The sequence below is a fragment of the Camarhynchus parvulus genome, chromosome 7 (assembly GCF_901933205.1).
Source record: "Camarhynchus parvulus chromosome 7, STF_HiC, whole genome shotgun sequence".
NCBI lineage: Eukaryota > Metazoa > Chordata > Aves > Passeriformes > Thraupidae > Camarhynchus > Camarhynchus parvulus.
In genome coordinates, this window is record NC_044577.1 from 27,197,891 (window position 1) to 27,216,210 (window position 18,320).

The following is an 18,320-nucleotide window of genomic DNA, read 5'->3' on the forward strand; positions in this document are numbered from 1 at the left end:
ATCTCCCTGTTTTTCTGTCTTTTAGATGAGGTTTTCCCAAATTTCTGATTTCCTAATGCTTAGATACAGAAAGGCTTTACCTATCCATACAGTCATAAATGAATGTGTTTAATGCCTTGACATGGCAGGGAGAAATTTCAGAGAAAAGGCTGGCAGTACAGATGGTGTTAGAGTAATTTTGCTCTCTAGTTTTTACCTTCATCCTGTAAAGCCACTCAGCAGTAGGATTTATTTAGGAGAATAAGTCTACTCATCTTTCGTACTTGTAGCTGAATTTTAAAGCTGATAAAAAGCTTTGAAATTACAAATAAAACTGACCAGACCTAGCAGAGAGGGGAAAAAGAAAGAAGGAATGCTGCTCTTGCCCTGGTACAGCCCTTTCCATCTAAGCAATTTGTGGTGTCTGGGATTTCTGCATTTCCTACAGTAGCCTTGAAGGTGAAGGGCAGCTCAGGGGAGGATGGCTCATAGTGCCAGCCTTGGGGGAGGCAGCAGGGGCTCTGTTTGCAGCTGCTCCAGGGGAGGTAAGGCAGGTTTCCCTCAGGAATGCTTTGCAAGTGAGTTATACTGCCAGTGTGGTCCTTGTGTGAGTGCCATTTAAAAGGGCAAACTGCATTTACAGCATAGATTTTCGATGCCTTCCTCCTGTCTCTGTCATAACCTGTCTGTGTGGTTAAGGCTCATTCACATTAAAGCCTTTTTATTTTACTGTAAGAATGACCATGCAGGAATTTGAAAAAACTCCTTTTTTAAGTAAGCTCTCAGTTCCTAACTTAAACCCTTTCAGTCCCGTGTATTGCATAAATTCAGAAACACAGAGCAATTAACTAAATCCACAGCAGTGGTTGGGGTATGAGCCTGAGCTCATGTCTGTTTCATCCTAAACTTGAGTATTCTGGGTTTTGCCTAGAGTTGCTCATTAACCAGATCTTCAGTGTTGCTGCTTTTCAGATCAAAATGAAGAGTAAGCAAGCTCGGATTTAATGTAAAAGAAGTCACCTCTGTTTTTCTGCACCCAGTAATTCAGTTAAAACATCCTCTAGCATCCATCCTCACCAGGCCCATGGTGCACCCAAAGGTCATAAATGAGTGTACAAAGGGCTGCAGCATCTGTGTGCCCATGGGTGACATGTTGAAAACCTGCATTTTGGGTTCTTAGATTCCTGTGAACTCAAAGGCAGTGTAGTAGTCATCTTGTGTCCCAGGTTCTTTGCAAAGAATTTGAGTGTTTGGTGGTTTTAGAACTTCCTACAAAGCCTTTGGTAGCTCTTGTGAATTTGTTTACCTTATTTCTGTGCAGGTATGTGGGCTGCCAAGTGTCTCTTGCTAATTTATATTTCCATGGGAAGTACTGTTCATTACAGCTTCGTGACTTTCTGCAGGGGCTGGAGCTTATAATTTTTTCCCTTAATTATTTTAGCTTGATGATATGATGATACGTGTTACCTCTTTGTCTTGGTTTTCCTTCTGCTTTTTGGCTTGCTCTTGCTTGCAGTAAGAATTAATCTCATGGGTTTTAATTCTTGAAAAATACTTCTTTTTAATCTTATTCTTCTAGATCCTTGGCCTCTCTAATTGACTAATGGGCACAGGGAGTCATCTGTACTGGGTGACAAGTGGTGCTGGGTCTCCACAGCACATGGATTTTTCTGTTTGCATTCCTGGCACGTTCCAGGGGAGCGTTTGGAGCAGAAGGCTGCAATCATCTGCCAGGTGATTGCAATCCCCCCTTGAAGTGGGGATTTTTGCTGCATTCTGGGGGGTAAAATCAGGCCCTAAATTCACATGAGACTCTGTCCCGTTCATCTGCTAATCCTTATCTTTAATTCTTTCCAGCAGTACATTTTCTGGTTTTTGCTTTCATGCTCCCCCATCCCTTAAAAGACTCAAGCTTTTCATGTGCCACACTGTTTGCCTGGTTCATTTGTTCTGTGCTGTGGAAACTGTTGCTGTTGTTACTTGTTGTAGAAGATAATTTCCATCAGGAACCCAGAATGGGTGCAATACATTGCTTTTTTTTTTCCAAGACAAATCTTGTGTTTAAGCTTCCTGTGCTCATTACTTCTGCATCCGTTTCTCCCAGTCCTGTTCCTATTTTGATGCCTGCAGGTCCTTAAGCCCCACTCAGGAGCAGAATCTCTAAGTGCCTTTCTGCATTGATGGCTGAGTATGGATTTTCTGTTCAAGTAGGTGTAAGCCATTACCATCCAGCTCTTTGGAGAAGTGCAAGCCAGCTTGATGGTTTGAGAAGTGATTTTTTCCCTAGGATTTTTTTTTTGTTTCTGATTTTAGATCAGTCTTGAGAGAGTGATACAGGAAGGTGTGGGATCATTATAGAAGATGAGGAGCCTTACAAATGTGGCATACTGTTAGCAGCAGCAGTTGTGGCACTGCTGGCCTGGGATGGGAGGGAGAAGTGAACATGATGGGGAGGCAGGCAATGCCTGCAGTCTGAGAAGAGGAGAGTTTTGCTAGAATCAATCTGGTTTTGCTTGCTCAGCAAAGTACACAGACTGCTATATTGTAAATGGATCCCACAACACAGTATTTGTTGGAGGGTGGAATTGATAAGACAGAGCACAAGTCAAAATCCCATGTTGTCCCAGACAATGGCTAATGAATTTCCTTTTTTTATTTCAAAACCTTGTAGGAGCATTTAATTAGAAGTGACTGTTAATGACTTCTCTTTCAGATTAGGTTTGCAAGTGCAAATGTATTACATACTTTTAGGAGACTTGAGGAAATTTTTGCTGCTAACACTTCTTTTGCTGCTTTTTTGGGGTCACAAGCTCACTTAGTTGTTTGGCAGGATCTCAACTCCATGCTTTCCCAGGATATTCATCAGTCTGTTGTCTGGAGAGTGTATTCTATGGAAGGTAGCCAGAGGGTATTGCAGGTGCTGTGCGCTGGGCTGGGAAACCCTGTTGGATAATTCACTTCTGATTGCTGGACTGAAATCACAGTTGAACTTCCTGAAGTTATAACTGGAGTTCTCTGAGATGATTTTCACTATAACATAAAAGAATGAAAGCACCTGAACAGCAGACATGAATGAGAGAATGTGCTGGTAACAAGATGGCAGCTTTGACTGGTACCTTCCAAAGCTTTTCCAGTGTTGGGAGACTTGCTTTGTAGGCAGTGTTGTTTCTGCTTTGCTGTATTGCCTTGCTCTTGGAGCCTGCTCTTTCTCCTTACCTGCTCAGTTTTATCTCTTCCAGCTGTTGGGACAGTGACAGTGTTTGTACAGTCATGGAGGCAACAGAGCCTCCATTGCATTAGAGTCTACAGGCACAACTGTGATATAAGGGACAGCTGAAGCATCATTTACATGGATTGTTGAGCCCTGTTTCAGATGGTGAGATGTAAAGATAAAAGAGAAAATCTGTTTAGAAATTGTGAGGTCTGTGGGTTCCATGTGGTTACATCATATGCTGATAGAGGAATGAGATAGTCTTTGTGCAGGCACATTTACTGGTTGCTTGAATTGGTTCTGTCAGCATTTTTATTAATTACTTTTCTTGTGCCTGGAAACCCTCTAGGTATGGGTGAAAAAGAAAGCAGGGTGCGCTCTGCATTGAAAAGTGTTAAGGGATGCCAGGGCAGTGGTGTGGAAGTGATGTGGCCACACAGCACGTGCACACTGTGCTGCTACATTGGCAGCTGGAGACATGAATGTTTCGGGATGGCATTTTTGCCATTGCTGAAGAAGGGATTGGACAGTCATTCCAGATCCTTCCTTCCCAGAGATGTGGTTGTGGGGCTGTTTTCCCATCTTCATGAGAGGCCGATGGGTAGCATTGCATAATAAGGGAAATAATTAGGAAGGTGCAAAAGATGTTATTTGTGCTCATGCAAGAGAATGGTGCTGAGTATGTTTGGTCTTACCGTGTTCCTTTGGGACCACACTGGACAATATCTGAATTTGCTCCAAGGAGGGGATTTTGCACTTCCACCTCCATGCACCATTTTTTACTTGGGATCCATCCATCTTGGACTTGTTATAGGTGGACTTAACTGCTGCAAAACTCCTGGGTCTTATTTTGTATTCCTTCTGTCTAACTTTTATCTTCTGTTCTTTCTCTCTCCAAATTACCTTGACACATTGCTGCAAAATCCTTTTTCTGTGTTGCTCCTCCTGCTACTGGGGACTGCCATCGGTATTTCTCCCTGCTTCTCCATCCTTATGGCCGTGAGTGTCCAGACCTGTGGGCAGTCCTGGACAGGCAGACCATCTTGTGCCAGTCCTAGAGAAGGGCTGTGACATGTCCCCTTCAGGAGCTGGCTGCTCTGGTGCTGAGCCAAAGGAGGCCAGATCCCCTTCAGGAGTCCCTTGCCACCCTCCTGCCCTGCTAACAGCTGGCTGCCTGTGCTAAGGGATAATTCATGCATGCTAACGCTGACAAGGGACCCCAGAGGTTTACAGGGAGTGCTCCAGTTGGGCTTCCTGCCAGCCCCATCGTAACCCCCAGTGACAGAAATGTGTCCTGGTGGAGGACATGGGGACAGGAATGGAGAGGGGTGATGTGTGCACGCGATCTTTGCAGTGCACGCTTCCTTTGTTGTTATTTACACTTCTTGCTTAGGTCAGCTTGGATCGCTCATTTCATTTTTCTTTTCACCAAGCTGTCGTATGTCTTCACTTCTCCAGCAAAAGCACATTTTGAAGCCCTGGTTTGGTTTTGTGGAAGGAGAAGAGTAGAGAACGTGCCTGTGGGAGTAGAAGGAAGCTGTGCTATTGTGCCACTTAAGGTTTGACCTTATTACCACATAGCTGGCTGCTGGTTAGGTCCTTGTGGTATTGCAAATAGGTTGATGTTTTGGATGATTTTCCAGGGAGATAATGCTGGACTATTGTAGGACTGCCTGCAAGGGTCCCCTTGGCAGTAGCACAGCAGGGACCTGCCAGGCTTCATAATGCTCTGGACAGAAATGGCAAGAGGCAGCCAAGGATGGCTGCTGGGGACACATTACTGACCTCATCCTCAAGCCAGTATTTCCTGAGCCTGGTGCCTTTGTCTGGAGTGCCTTGGCCTGGGTTGGTAGAGCGCTTATTTTGGGGCTAGTTTCTGGCTTCTTAGGTTGGGGATTGTTGGTTTTTTGGTTTGTTTTTTTTTCTTTATTTCCTGTTTTGGTTGCCTTTTTTTTTTTTTTTTTTTTTAGTCATTATAACAAACTCTTACACTGCCTCTTCAAGTGATATAATTAAATTGCAAGAACTGGAGTCCTAATTACCCTCTCCCATGTGAGAGTTGAGGAGCTCATCTTCAGAGAGAGGCTGTTGGCTGAGATTCAAAAGAGACAAATCTCAAAGCAGGCTGCATCTGTGTTGATATTTACTCTTATTAAGAATAATGGTCATTACCAACTGATATCAGAGCAGGTTGCTCTTTGCAGGTTATTTTTGTCTCTCTGTAAGTGAAGGCAGAAGGAAAAGCAGAGGGGTCCATCTCTGCCATTTCTGTACATCTCCTTTTCTGCTTTTTCCAAATAATTGTTAGCATAGCATCTGAGCTGGTGGGTCTGGCATGTGCAAAAATCTGCACTGATGCATGAAAAAATTACTGATACATATTTAGATGTTTCCTATTCTTGGAATTTGCTCCTCTTCTATCCCATGCATCAGTGCAGATTGCTTGCATAAACAGGCTTAATTCTCAATGCAGTGGTGCAGAGAATCTGCCCACTAAATGGTAGGAGACATACTGGAGCAAACTGCTGCTTTCTTTCCTGTGATAATGGCTGTGCATTCAGGCAGCTGCGTGAATCTCTGCAAATGGAGAAATCCTGAAAGCGGGGCACACTGAGATCCAGTGAAATAGCTATTCTTATCTTCCCTTTTTTTTTTTTAATAGAATCTCATGCAAACAGAAAATGAATTGCTAGGAGTTGAAGTGGTAGGAGTTGCTAGTTGCATACCCACAGGTATAGATCAGTAATAATGCTTCAGTAATAATGCTTTGTAGCTTTTTTCCACTATAAACCTTTCAGAATATTAGTATCCATTCTGATCTCTAAATGACACGTAAGGGAGAATTACACTTTCTTCCCCACATGGTTAGTTGTTGCACCAAATAGATGGTAGAACAGGCACAGGATTCTCTTGATACCCAGTTTAGTCCACTGCTTATACCAGAACAATTGTCTGCACATCTTGGGGTTTCACAGACCCTGTTGCTGAGGTTTCAGCATTACACTTGTTGACGTCAAGCAGCTAACATTTGTCTTGGCAAAGCTGAGATAGCCACAGGTACACCTGCATGCTGGAAACATTTGGGAGTGTCTTGAAGAACATTTACAAATGTTGACTGTTGTGTGAGCTGACTGTAGCTCACTGCCTGGCACTCAGCTGCAGCAGGGCCACAAGACCTTCTCTGTGCCTCTGACTCTGTACAGGGTAAGACAAAAGCATGATCTGAAACTGGTGTCTTCTCTGAAGATTCCTTGACCTTCAGGCCGTTTAGGTTTTGACCATGGAGAACTGCAGGGGAGAGAAGACAGAATGTTTCTGACCCATGGGTTTGACGTTGCTGCAGGCTTTTTGCATGAACTCCATGTGGCAAACATGGTGTTATGGCATAACTCCAAATCCAGGGCATTTGTTCCGTACTCTAGTTTCGTTACAAGGAGATGTGTCCACATTATTCAGTTCTCAAGCTCAGATCTCCAGCTTCCCAGAGAAGCAAAGCAAAATGGGTTACAGTGATGGGAAAATGCAAAACTGACATGAATCCAGTAAGACTCTTCAGATAAATACACTTCTGTTCAATCGAGATTACAAGTGCACCTTCCTGGCATGGTAGTTGTGTGCTTTGTTAGGTCCTTAAAATGCTCATTTCTATCTTCAGCTTAGTATTCTGATTTTGCTGCACGTGTCCATGGCACATTGCTCCTTATTTCCAGAAGCATTTGGGAAGTTTCCACTAAGGTGCATTCTTACTTGCAAGCTCATTGTGAACTTGGTGTTTGTTGTTCTTCACATTTTTAGAAAGGCAGCTGGAGAAGATTGGGAGAATTAGCACCAGTACTGGCAGTACACTTAATTTGGTGGGGCTCTTGCAAGCCTTGCATCTTGTTGTCTCTAATCAGTTTAAACTTGATGGGTTTTCAGTGTTTTCATTTTCTAAATTGATTTATCTGCGTAAAAGGTACAAGTTGTCCTCTGCTGGGAACAAGTTTCCGAGCTGTTTAATCTTGCTGTTTGTCAATGCAGAGAACAGCCTTGTCAATGTGAATCATCCTCTTTTCTGTTTTGCTCATCTCCCCAGATCTTTGACCAACTTCTTATTCACTTCATCTTGAAGTCTCCTTATGGCTTCAGTCCTGCACTGTTTAGGAGAGCTGCTAGGCCATGAAGACTCTTTACCTGCCCGCTGAAACAAATGTATTTGCAGTTCTCTCTCATGACCCTTCTCTCTTCTTCAAGCCTAATCTGTTGCTGGAAGCAATTCAATCTCATTCAATCTGAAGATCCCCTCCAGCCGGTCTGTCTGCTGATACCTCCCTTCTCCTTTAAGAGCTGGTTTTTGCTTCTGCTTTCCAGGTGTGGCTCCAGGACACATCTTTCATACCTAGAATTAATGGGGTTGCTGGGCTTGGGGCTCCAGAATTTCAACTGGTTTTTGTTTTCTGCAGGACCTTTTTACAGCTTAACGCTTGTGATTTGGACTTGGACATACCATGAACATGGTTGTTTTTTTTTTGGCTTTCTATTATCTTCTGCCAAGTGTGAAAGCTGACCTGCTCTTTCCTTTTGAATCTTTTATCAAACAGTGCTCTTTGACCACCACCCTAACAGTAGCATGGTTTTACTGAAATGTGCCTTCTTAAATTTTATGTTAATCTCATGGACAGAAGATCTGCTGAGGTCCATGCTGGAATGAGCTGCTTCTCTACTGGTTAGGGCTTGGCTTTGGAATGTAAATTTAACACAGTTCACTGTGTCCTGACCAAGCAAACAGAGAAATTAAATTGACTAATGGAGCTTTTCACAATTCCTGCCCCACAAACTTAGGCAAACAGCTCCCAAATTACTGTTAGTTTGGATTAATTGCTGATGAGTGCTGACCACAGCAATGAGTTCTCAGGACTGAATGCATTTGATTTTCTATTTTGGTAACCTTTCTTCCAATATGTGTTTTTTGCAGTGATACTGAAAGCCGAAAATTATGCAAGAAGATGAAGGTAGATCCTAATTCAAAGGAGAAGGGAGTGGATTTACTCCATTATAAGTGAGTGCTGGGCTGGGATTTGTAGTTCATAATTGTTGATGCCCCCATTAAGAGTGTTTATTCTTCTTTCAGCCCCATGCTGATGCAGCATTAAGATGACTAATTTTTTATCCTATGAAATTAATTGCTGTTTCTTCAGTTTGCAAGCATGTGTTATGACAGAAGTTGAGTTAAATTTATTCTGTTGTTGAACAGAGAACACTAAAAGCACAAGTGGGGCCAGGGAGAGATGTTTCAGACTGAAACTGCCAGTGCATGGGGCTGATGCCTGAGATTTGAGTTCTCTTGCTTTCTGTCACTTGCCTGCTGGCATGTGCCTTGGACAAGTTGCTTCATCTCTCTCTGCCTTTCTGGCTTGAGATAGTCCTTCATAATGTGAGTGGAGAAAGGCAAGTGTTGTGAGACAGCAAGATATTTTTCTTCCTGAAAATAATAGGAGTGGGAGTACTGTTAGGTACACCAAACAACTGCATTTCCATCTCCAAAGATCATGCCTTAGTAAATAATCTTGTTAAAATGTCAGGGAGGAAATTGTTTACTGGGAAACTGTTTTCTTTACGCTGGGTTTGCACCCTCCCTTTTCCCTTCCTCTCGTTCCTCCCCACCCCACCCCCCCTTAAACTACTGTACTGTAAATTCTACTTAGTTCTGTGGCTTCAGCAGGATGATGTTATTCTGGTTAGTGAGAAGTCAGGAAGAGCAGCTGTATGAATTCCAGTAATGTTACTGTAAGTTAACACTGTTCCCCACTCCTCGTTTAACAGGGATGGTGCATTTCATACTGCATATAACAGAGCGGTCACATTGAAGGTAAATTCAAATATTCCATTATTATTCTTTTGGTTTTGCTAGGTGTGGGTGAGGCATTTGTGGATTAAAAACTGGTTTTGATATTTTTTCATGCTGAAGGTATGAAAGGGAGGGGATTAATCTTCATAAACAGTGGTTAGAATGGCCTAAAGGGTTTTGTGTGCATACATGTCTGTCAACTACAGATCCAGGAAAATTGTTTATTATTTAAAAGATTGACCCCATGTTGAACTGGAAGGTAAATTGTAAGTTAGTTTACACACTGGTAACAAATAAGGATTTTCTTGCTTTGATTACAAGGTGCTCTTTGTGGTAGTATAACTAAAAGTATTAGCTGATACTGTGTTTTGATAAGGAGTTCTCTGAGGCTCTTAGATTGTGTGTTTATAAACTTTAAAGAGAGCTGAGTGGCCTTATCTTTTATCAGATTATAGAACCACAGTTCCTATGAAAGTGCTTTGAGTGCATCAGGTATAAAATGGCCTTTCTTCTTTTCTGGCAAATCTTGACATAAAGCAATGGAAAGCAACGTTCTGTGGACAAGGGAAGAGAGAAGGCATGAGGCACGATACAAATTTGTAGATGCAGATGATTGTGGAAATAGTGGACTGAAAGTGCAGTGAGCAGGCCAGAAGTGTGAACCTTTCCTTTGCAAAGCCTTGCTGAAGCCCTGGGAGTATCCTGACATGAGGAGCCTGGCAATGACTTGGCTTCCAGAAGTCACTTCTGTCCAGCTCTGATCCCCAGTTGCGGTTTCTCTTCCTCCTGCAGCAAACCTGGGCTCTGCACAGCCATTGGTCTTTCAAAGGCTTAGTGACATCACCCCAGGTTGCTGTAATTCCATGTACTTCCCCTTTCTGGCTTGTTCAGGGCATTGCTCTGGGATGGAGGAAAGCCTGTGTGAGATGCTCTGTGAGCCTGAATCTGCCAGAGTGGCTGTTCCTAAGTGCACTTGCTCTGCACCTTGCTTTTACAGCCAGAGCTGGAGAGTATCTGATGGAGGACTATCTTAGAAGTGTGCCCTGACTTGAATTAATTCAGTCTTCACTTGAGGCTGTGATGCAGCATTTGTCTGAGATGGGAAGGGTAGGGCTGTGTATCTTCCCATCTCCTGCAGCAGAAATCTTGCCCGGCACTAGGAAGGGCAATGTTAAATACCCGGCCCAGTCAGCAGCTGCCTACCAGCTTCTGTGCTTAGTGAGGAATTACAGCTGGTGATTGTTTTTTTCCTTCATGGTGGGTGATGGGTTAAGGGAGACTTGCTAGTTGCCTAAATTTGGGTGATTTGAACAATACATGATGCATCTCTCCTGCTCTCTGTAAAGTGCTGCAACCAGGAATTAGTGCTGTGACTCTTCCTTACAGATCAGAGGAAGTGGAAAGCACCTGCAGTGCTCCAGGGAGCATTGGGCTGAGAGGCAATCATAGCACAACAGGAACCAGATCGTTTATTCCTTCAGCTGTTTTGTGATGAGCATTTCACCCTTCCCTTTTGCCCTGCCTGCTGGGAAGAAGAAAGCAGCATCCCATGGACAGGGGTGTGGGATTCCTTTGGAGGTAGAGGAGGGATTTTGAAGCTCCCTCGCTCTAGGGGCTGGAGTCTTTCTCAATTAAACTGCCCCTGTGAAACCAGCCACTAATTATTTACAGGTTGGGCAGTGGATCAGATCTGGGCAGTGATCAAATAATTCAGTTGTTTGCTTGTTCTGCTGCTCACAGCTGCCTGGATATTTTCTGTGTTTCTCCCTCTATTCCACTTCTCCCTGTTTTCTTCTGTTGGGCCAGTTGACCTTTGTTTCTCCCTCTCAGCTGTGTTTGTCAGGAATCCCCAGTACATACAAACAGAGAGCAGCAGAGCAACACAATTACACAGGGTGTCATACTCATTTTATGGACAGGTGGACACACCGAAGAACAGGGAGATTAAAGGATTTGTTTCACATTATTCAGCAAACTTGTGGCAATAAAACTCGGATCTTCTTTCCAGACATCCAGCAGACATATTAATATATGTATGACATTTTGGAGAATGATGGACACAGCTCTGAGGAACTGTAAAAGGATTTTCTGGAGCGATCAGCAATTTCATAGATGTGGCTGATCCAGCTGATAGTGTACTCAGGTTTTCAGAAAAGCTTTTCATTTCTTAAAGTAACGAAATCCTTATTATGTAATTAGCAGAGATGCCCTTGTGGTTTCACTGTTAGAAAAATGAGGAGTAAAGGAGTAGGAGGTCAGTGTTCACAGCAGGGGGAGTTACTTGAGGAGTTACTTGTCAGTCAGAACCTCCTGCTGCTGAGACCTGTGTTAAGATCTGAGCAGTTTGGGGTATCTAGGAAAGGGAGATGAAAGGCAAGAGAACAAAATTCAGTGATGCAAAATTATTAGGAATAGTTTAAAAATGTATTTCCAATTCTTTGCAGAAGGGCTTAGATTGTCACAATACTAAAAAGGACAGCTGGAGGAAATTCCAATAGAATTTGATATTTCTGTAATTGTGAGTAGCTTAAAAAAAGGAGCAATTACTTCTTTTTTCTCCAAATTTGAGGGCAAACAGTGGCATTTTGGGATGGTTGATTTGAAGCAAATAACTGCAATGTTAAAAAAAATAAAATTGAAACTTGTAGCTACTCATTGTGAGAGCCAAGTACTTAGGAGTCTGAAAAACAGTTTTAGATAGTCATAACAGATAGTTTCATTAGTAGTTAGAAAGCACAGAGGTCCATATAGAACAGCTGGTGCAGAGTCCATAACTTAATTTCTTTTTGCCAGAAATTGAGAGCATGTGCCAGTGTAGGCTATATAAGAACCATAAGTACTAGTCTGTCTTCTCCTCAAGTAGCTGTAGTCATCTGCTGTTGGAGACCTAAGCTTAGGTCAGTCTTTGATCTTACCTGGAATGTCTGTTCACATATTGGTTTAGCCACATGATGTCTAATTCTCAAGAGAGCCACAATGCCAGTATCCAGGCTGTGTTTATTACATGATGAAGCCTTTTCTGGAGTATAAAGTACAGGGAGAGTTTTACCCTTCTTCTAAAATGAAGAGAACTCACTGAAGTACAAATCTGCTTAGTAGTAGCAAGGGGAATAGACTGACTCAATAAATTGGTCCTGCTCTAAACCCTGAATCCTTTTCAAGTTGGCTGTTGCAAGCAGTGTATGTGTGAAATTGAGGCAGGTCTAGTTATAAGCATCCTTACTGCATGATACTTCAAAGGAGTGACAAGCACAAGGATGTGTTTGTGTATATTTTCTTTCAGGTTAAAACCTAGGTCCATGCATATGATTATGGATCAGCTTTCCTGTTAAAATTTGCTTGTTTTTAGCAGCATGTGCTGGATGAAGCATGTCCTGTACTCTGCTGAATGGAGGTGTAAGGTTCAAAGCTAGTTACAGCCCATGGCGTTTCTGTCCGTGCCATGGGGTCAAAACAGGTCCTGACCATAGCACGGCAGGACTGGAGAGGAGCTGGTTCTGCAGCACCAGGGGTGCTGAGCCCTGGACCTTGCTGTGGCCTCTGAAACAGCAGCCTGGGGACCACTGCTTTTTGTGATTAGAGAATGCTGTGGGTTGCTTGGGTGTTGTTCTTCCCTGTTTAAAGCTAGAGGAGAAGTTCTCTTCACTGCATCAAGAATTGAGGACAAGGCAGTGTACTGCCTGCTCCTGCCAGAAGACATTACACATCTAATTTTTTTCTGTCTTGGCTGAGAGGGAGAGGCTGGATGAATTAAATCTCTTTAATCCCCCATCCTCTAACCACATCTGTTTCTACATGACTGAATTTGGCATGCAGGAATTCTTGAAACTAGCAGAGTCAATTACACTCATTAGCTGTTCAAAATGTTCACCCCTCTCTCCTCCTCTCCAGTGTATAGTTGAGGTCTGTGCGTGCTGAGGGTGAGCAGAACTTGATGCAGCTGTGCTAAAGGTAGAACATCTCTGCTGTTTTGTCCTCATCTTTCCTTTCCCCATGTATTATTAGTCTTCGGATGTCGTTTGGGATGTTAATGCCTCTAAGTCTACAGCTTTTTACACTGTAACTCCATTGTAAATTACTTGATTTTATATATTTTTTTCCTAACTAGCTCCTTTCCCTGATAATGCCACTGTAAAACAAATTTCTTCTGGGGCTGTTTGTCATCCTCACCCGTTAGATCCTTTTTACTCTGTACATTAAGTGTTTTGGTTGCTGTCTGGTGACTGATACATGCTGTCTCTTGTGATAAGACAAATCTTTTCAATATTAGCTGTGCAAGCAGACAGAAACATAAATGCAATAAATGGATCCTGCTGTAAGCTCTGAATCCTCCCAAGCCTTACAGTACCAACTGAGAGGCAGGAAAATGAGCTGAACTCTTCTCTCTGTTGATAAGTTGTTGGGATGTTGTACCACAGCAGCCCCACCAAAGGCAGACAGGCAGCAAAAATGTCTCTGAGACCGTTCCAGTGATGGGATGTGTCACCAGCTGTGCTGCCAGCCTGCTCCTGAGAAAGGCTCTTAGATAAGTAGCCTTGGTGTGTGTTAGTGTAGCTCAGTGCTGTGGCAGCTTCATCCACTCACACTCACACTGAAGGAAGCTCCTTAGGGACCTCACTGTGTTACAGGTGGGGCGGAGATCCTGTATGGGAACGGGCACAAACCTACAAGCAATGCCATAGAGAAAGCAGTGGGGCATTCTGAGTGGTGAATGAGCATGGAATGCCAGGTATTATGTGTCCTAGAGCACAGACATCTGAGGATAAAAGTGATCAAGCCTGTGTTTGCATGTACAGCTGGAAACAGGGAGTAGTGTGACTGCCAGAATCCATGGAGAGTATCTCATTGATTTAGGAGGGCTGGAGTTTCCTTCAGGCTGGGGTTGAAGTCAGAGCTATCAGAGTATATTTCCTTTTGGTAAAGACAGTATATCTGTGGTCTGCTGAAAGGGATTTTTGGTTGCATGTCAGTCAGGTAAAGCGGTTACAAAGTGTGTGTGCAGGTGTACTCAGTTTGTTGACTGCGGGAGCTGCAGAATCCTATTTCCCACTTCTCCTGTCACATTTGTTTCTTATTCTCATACTTGTAATTGCATCCAATCGATTTTTTAGGTAGGTGGGTCACAAAGGGAACAGTTGGTGGATTATTCTTCCTTAGACCAAATGAGCAGTTTCATCTGTAAGTGTGTTGATTTGCTTTTGCTCACAGCAAGTATCAGTATGCCCTCCAGCTAGCCTGTTACTCAGATGCTGTGAAGGGCATGGGAGCCTGACCTCTGCAAAAAGACAAGTCTTTCCTACTAACCCAGGGACCCTCTGTGGAAGGTCTAGTACCATTGAAAGAGCTCTCTGAAGGATCCTTGAAGCTAATCTCTGTGTGCTGGTCCATTCCACTCTGTTTTCCGCAGTTTTATAGTGGGTGTGGGAACTGCTGAGTTGGAATGCCAGTTGTGATGAAGGTACACACCCATGGATCACTTGGTTCTGCAACAGGAGATTTGTGCTAATCTGCATTAGAGCAGATGAATGTATGAACAGAAAAGCAAAGGCATTAATTGGATGGGGTTTACATCACAGCATGGATTTGAGATAGGATGTCTCATGATTTCCATTTGTGTTTCTCTAAAAGATTCTCCCCCTTGTTTATTACAGTCTATGGTGGCCTTTCTCAAGGATCCAGAAGGTGCTCCACTGTGGGAGGAAGATCCTGAAGCCAAAGATATTGTGCATGTTGACAGTGAAAAGGTACATTAGCTGGATAGATGTCCTATTGTTTTATAAATATATGGGATGGAGTGTGTATGTTTGTATTAATTCTTAGTGAAACACTATTATTTTGTTTCTTTGGGAGGGAAATTGAAAGTACCCAACCTGTTTGAAGTGATTTGACAATTTTTTTGGGTTGTGACGGCTGAAAAGTCCTGTGCTTCCTGCCCTCCTCTGCCCTGCATGTGGTCATGACCTCAGTCTGCCAGCTACACAGCAAGTGTCAGAGCTTGTGGATGATGTGGGGGCACAGCCCTCTTTGTCTCAGGGAACTGGAGCAGTTTGCAGGGTGCAGTCACTGCAGAATGCAAGTAGGAGGTAAAATGCTGCTCTTCAAACTGCAGGTTGTCATTAAACCTTGGGTTCCCTCATGTGCCTGAGGTTAGGGAGTGTGAAGCAGGAGGAAAGAGGATCCAGATCTTGAGGGATTTAACTTGGTAGGGAACTGTCTTCTCAGTGTTAAGTGGGAAAGCAGTGAATGTGGTGAAACTTCCTTAAAAAGCCACTGCCACCACAGTTACTCATTATGCTTTTTCTAATATAATCAGCTTGGTCTTTTATATTAGTTTTCTAGTCTATAGATTTTTTAAACTTTAATTGATTGGACTCTAGCTGGTATTTTGTAAAGGGCTTTTTCAATTTTCTGGCTTTCATTTTTAATATTAGAAATGGTTATTCTGACATTCAGTTTTTGTAGGAAGATTAATTTTTAATGTTCACCCTCTGTACTCTATTACAAGGCTTCCAGGGGTTGCATTCAATTTGAAAACTTCATCTAGTTTTTCTATCATGCTGGTACTGAAAAATCCTTTTTGCATGGCATCTCATAGGTTTGGCAAGGTTTCATAGTGTGAAAAGTGAACTTGTTTTGTTATTATTGAGTCTGACTTTTTGAATTGCAATATGGATTTTGGATGTGTCAGCGAAGAAAGTGTTTCCAGGTAGAGATTCTGCAGTGAAAGTGAACAAAACCATGGAACTTCCACATATTAACAGTGGAGATACTGGTCTAGGATATTCAGCAGATAGCTGAATATATAATAAATTTTGTCATTTTCTTTCAAGTTAAAATTGAGCAAGGAAAAAAATTGAGTCCTGTCTGTTGGGAAAGATGAGCCCTTTTCCCTCAGATAAATGAGCCTGTGTTCTATGAATACATATATTAGTGTCATTGAGTATAAGTGTGTTTTTTTATTTTCTCTGGTTCATTCACTAGGAATTGAGAAGGCTTCTGAAGAAGGAAGACAAACCCCTACTGATGATGTTCTATGCCCCATGTAAGTAGCCCAGCATGTCCTGTCACCTCTTTCCCCCTTCTCCACTGAGAGTTGTCCAAGTCTGACTAGAGGCTTTGCCTGTGCTTCATTAATAATACCATCTTGTGCCACCTTTATCATTCAGCTCCTTGTGTTGTTCTGCCTGTTTGTCCTCAGTTTTCCCCTGGTTGTCCATCACTTTTGTCCTGGTCTTGTCTCTTTCTCTTGTGATGATGGTTCTTGCTCAAAGTTCTTTTAAGCAGCTGCTTTCTATAGTTTTGTTACCTGTTGTCCTTTCTAGATTTGTGCTGCACAGAACAGAAACTCTGTGTGCTGCAGGCAGAGGGAACAGTGCAGTCATCAGGAGCAGGACTGTTGTTCCTGCTCCATCTCAGAGGCACCCTGAATGTTCCTGCCTACATGGGCAGGGGTAACTCAGTGAGGTTTCAGGAAGAGGAGAGCATATTGGAGTCTCTCAGTTTCTTTTGGTGACCTTGACCTTGTATTGCTGCTATCTTGTCATTGGATTGGCTACTTGTTCCTTCATGTTGGAGACTCACAGCTGCCTTTTTGTGTTTCCTGGTGACTGCTGTGTGAGAGGCTTTCCAGCTCTCCTAAGCAAGATTGTGTTGCACTTGAGTTGTTGCTCAGTTCAGGAAGCAGGGAAGCCATGAGAAGAGAATAAATGTGTGACCTAAACTAGGAAAAGCCTCCCAGCAGTGCCCTGATAGGGAAGTTGATGTTGGGTACCACAAGCAATTTGCTGTCTGATTCTCTTTAAAACTTGTGTCCCATGGCAGCATTATCTGGTTTTTCTCAGTGCATTTTCTCTTGTACTTACTGCCTGAAACACCAGTCTACCTTTTTATTCCCTTTTTATTCTCATCTGAGCGCTACCAAGATGGCCAAAATTGCCCAAGACTTAGTTTGATTTTTCTTTAAATTAAATCAAATCACTTGTGGCTCTATGTCTTTGGACTCTGCAGTGGTCCTGTGTGGCCTGGTGTGGTGTGTGGCTGTTCCCAGTAGCTGCAGCCTTAGATCAGCGGGAGATGCTACGGCTGCTCTGCTGGAAATCGTCCCTTCGGGGAGAGCTGGGCTGCGCAGTGCTTTCACAGTTTACCTCTATCAGGAGTAATTGTTTTCCACAGCCCAGCCTCTTTGTGAAATGTGCCTTATCTAACCCTCCGTTCTCTTTGAACTGTTCCCCCAGCAGCCCTCCTCCTTCCTGTTTCTCTTCTTTGAAGTGGCAAAACACCTGCTAGTTTTCAGTGCTGTAATACTTGTGCTGCTTTCCAAACTGCTGTGAAGGAAGTCTACTTGTGAGGTTTTTTTCCTCTGATTTATCAGTTTGTAACTCCCTCATCTTTTATTTAACACACAAGACTTTCTGAATTGGTTGTTGTCCAAATTTTCTTTTCTTGCTCCTTTTACCGGAGACAGAATACATCCAGCAGTTGCAATAAAATATGGCCTTTGAGCAGCTGAAATTATTGGTTACATACAGGTGTTACCTTTCATAACTGGGAGCAGCACATCAAGACTGGTCACTAAAAGAAATTCAACTTTTTGTTACTTGTAAGGGAGGTCTTTGGCACAAGAGGACATTATAGGCTTTGTCTGGGAGGCTGTGGGGAAGACAGCTGCCTTATTTCTCTGCTTTGTTGGAAGCAGGGGCTTTAGATTAATTGTGGCAGATTGATAGGAAATGGGCACTTTCATTAGGTACTGGTGCAGAGGGAGATGAATGCAACTACAGACTTACATGTAGTTACTTGAATATTTCAGGAATGGTTGGTCTGGGTAAAACAACTCAAAACCAAGGCTTGCTTTCCTCAGAAGATATTGCCTGCCATTGGCAGACCTTTCACTGTACTTTCAGGCCTATATTAGAAAGTCAGACTGCACTAAAGATGAAATATTAGGTGTACTTGAAGGCATTCAGATTTATTTGTAGTTAACTCTGTCAAAGAAGACTCCTGCAGGAGACTGTCTGGATTTGGCAATAAAGAAGGAGCTGTTTATAAACATGATTGAAAACAAGGCTTTAAAAATGTGTGTGTTAACTAGTGGAAAGACTAATCTGTATTTAATTAAGCTTCCCTTTTGGGGAAAAAATACAAGAAGAAAAAAGAGAAGAAAATGAGTTTTTTGAGGTTCCCCTTTTATGCCTGTAGAGGGGTATATGTGGCTTGGCAGCATCCTGAAAAATATAACCCAGAAGTATGAGGACAGGAGAGGGTGTACTGAAATGGGTTTGGGAGCAGCAAGTTTGAGGCAGC

At 42.9% G+C, this 18,320-nt stretch overlaps 1 protein-coding gene across 1 annotated transcript in view; it reads left to right on the top strand.

Moving 5' to 3' along the window:
* The window catches only part of PDIA5 (protein disulfide isomerase family A member 5), a 100,507-nt gene that overhangs the window by 20,053 nt on the left and 62,134 nt on the right, over positions 1 to 18,320 (top strand). The window contains exons 4-7 of the mRNA XM_030952378.1: positions 8,145 to 8,228; positions 8,993 to 9,038; positions 14,669 to 14,761; positions 15,999 to 16,059. Coding sequence (XP_030808238.1) covers positions 8,145 to 8,228; positions 8,993 to 9,038; positions 14,669 to 14,761; positions 15,999 to 16,059 — 284 coding nt within the window. The remainder of the gene's footprint in view (positions 1 to 8,144; positions 8,229 to 8,992; positions 9,039 to 14,668; positions 14,762 to 15,998; positions 16,060 to 18,320) is intronic.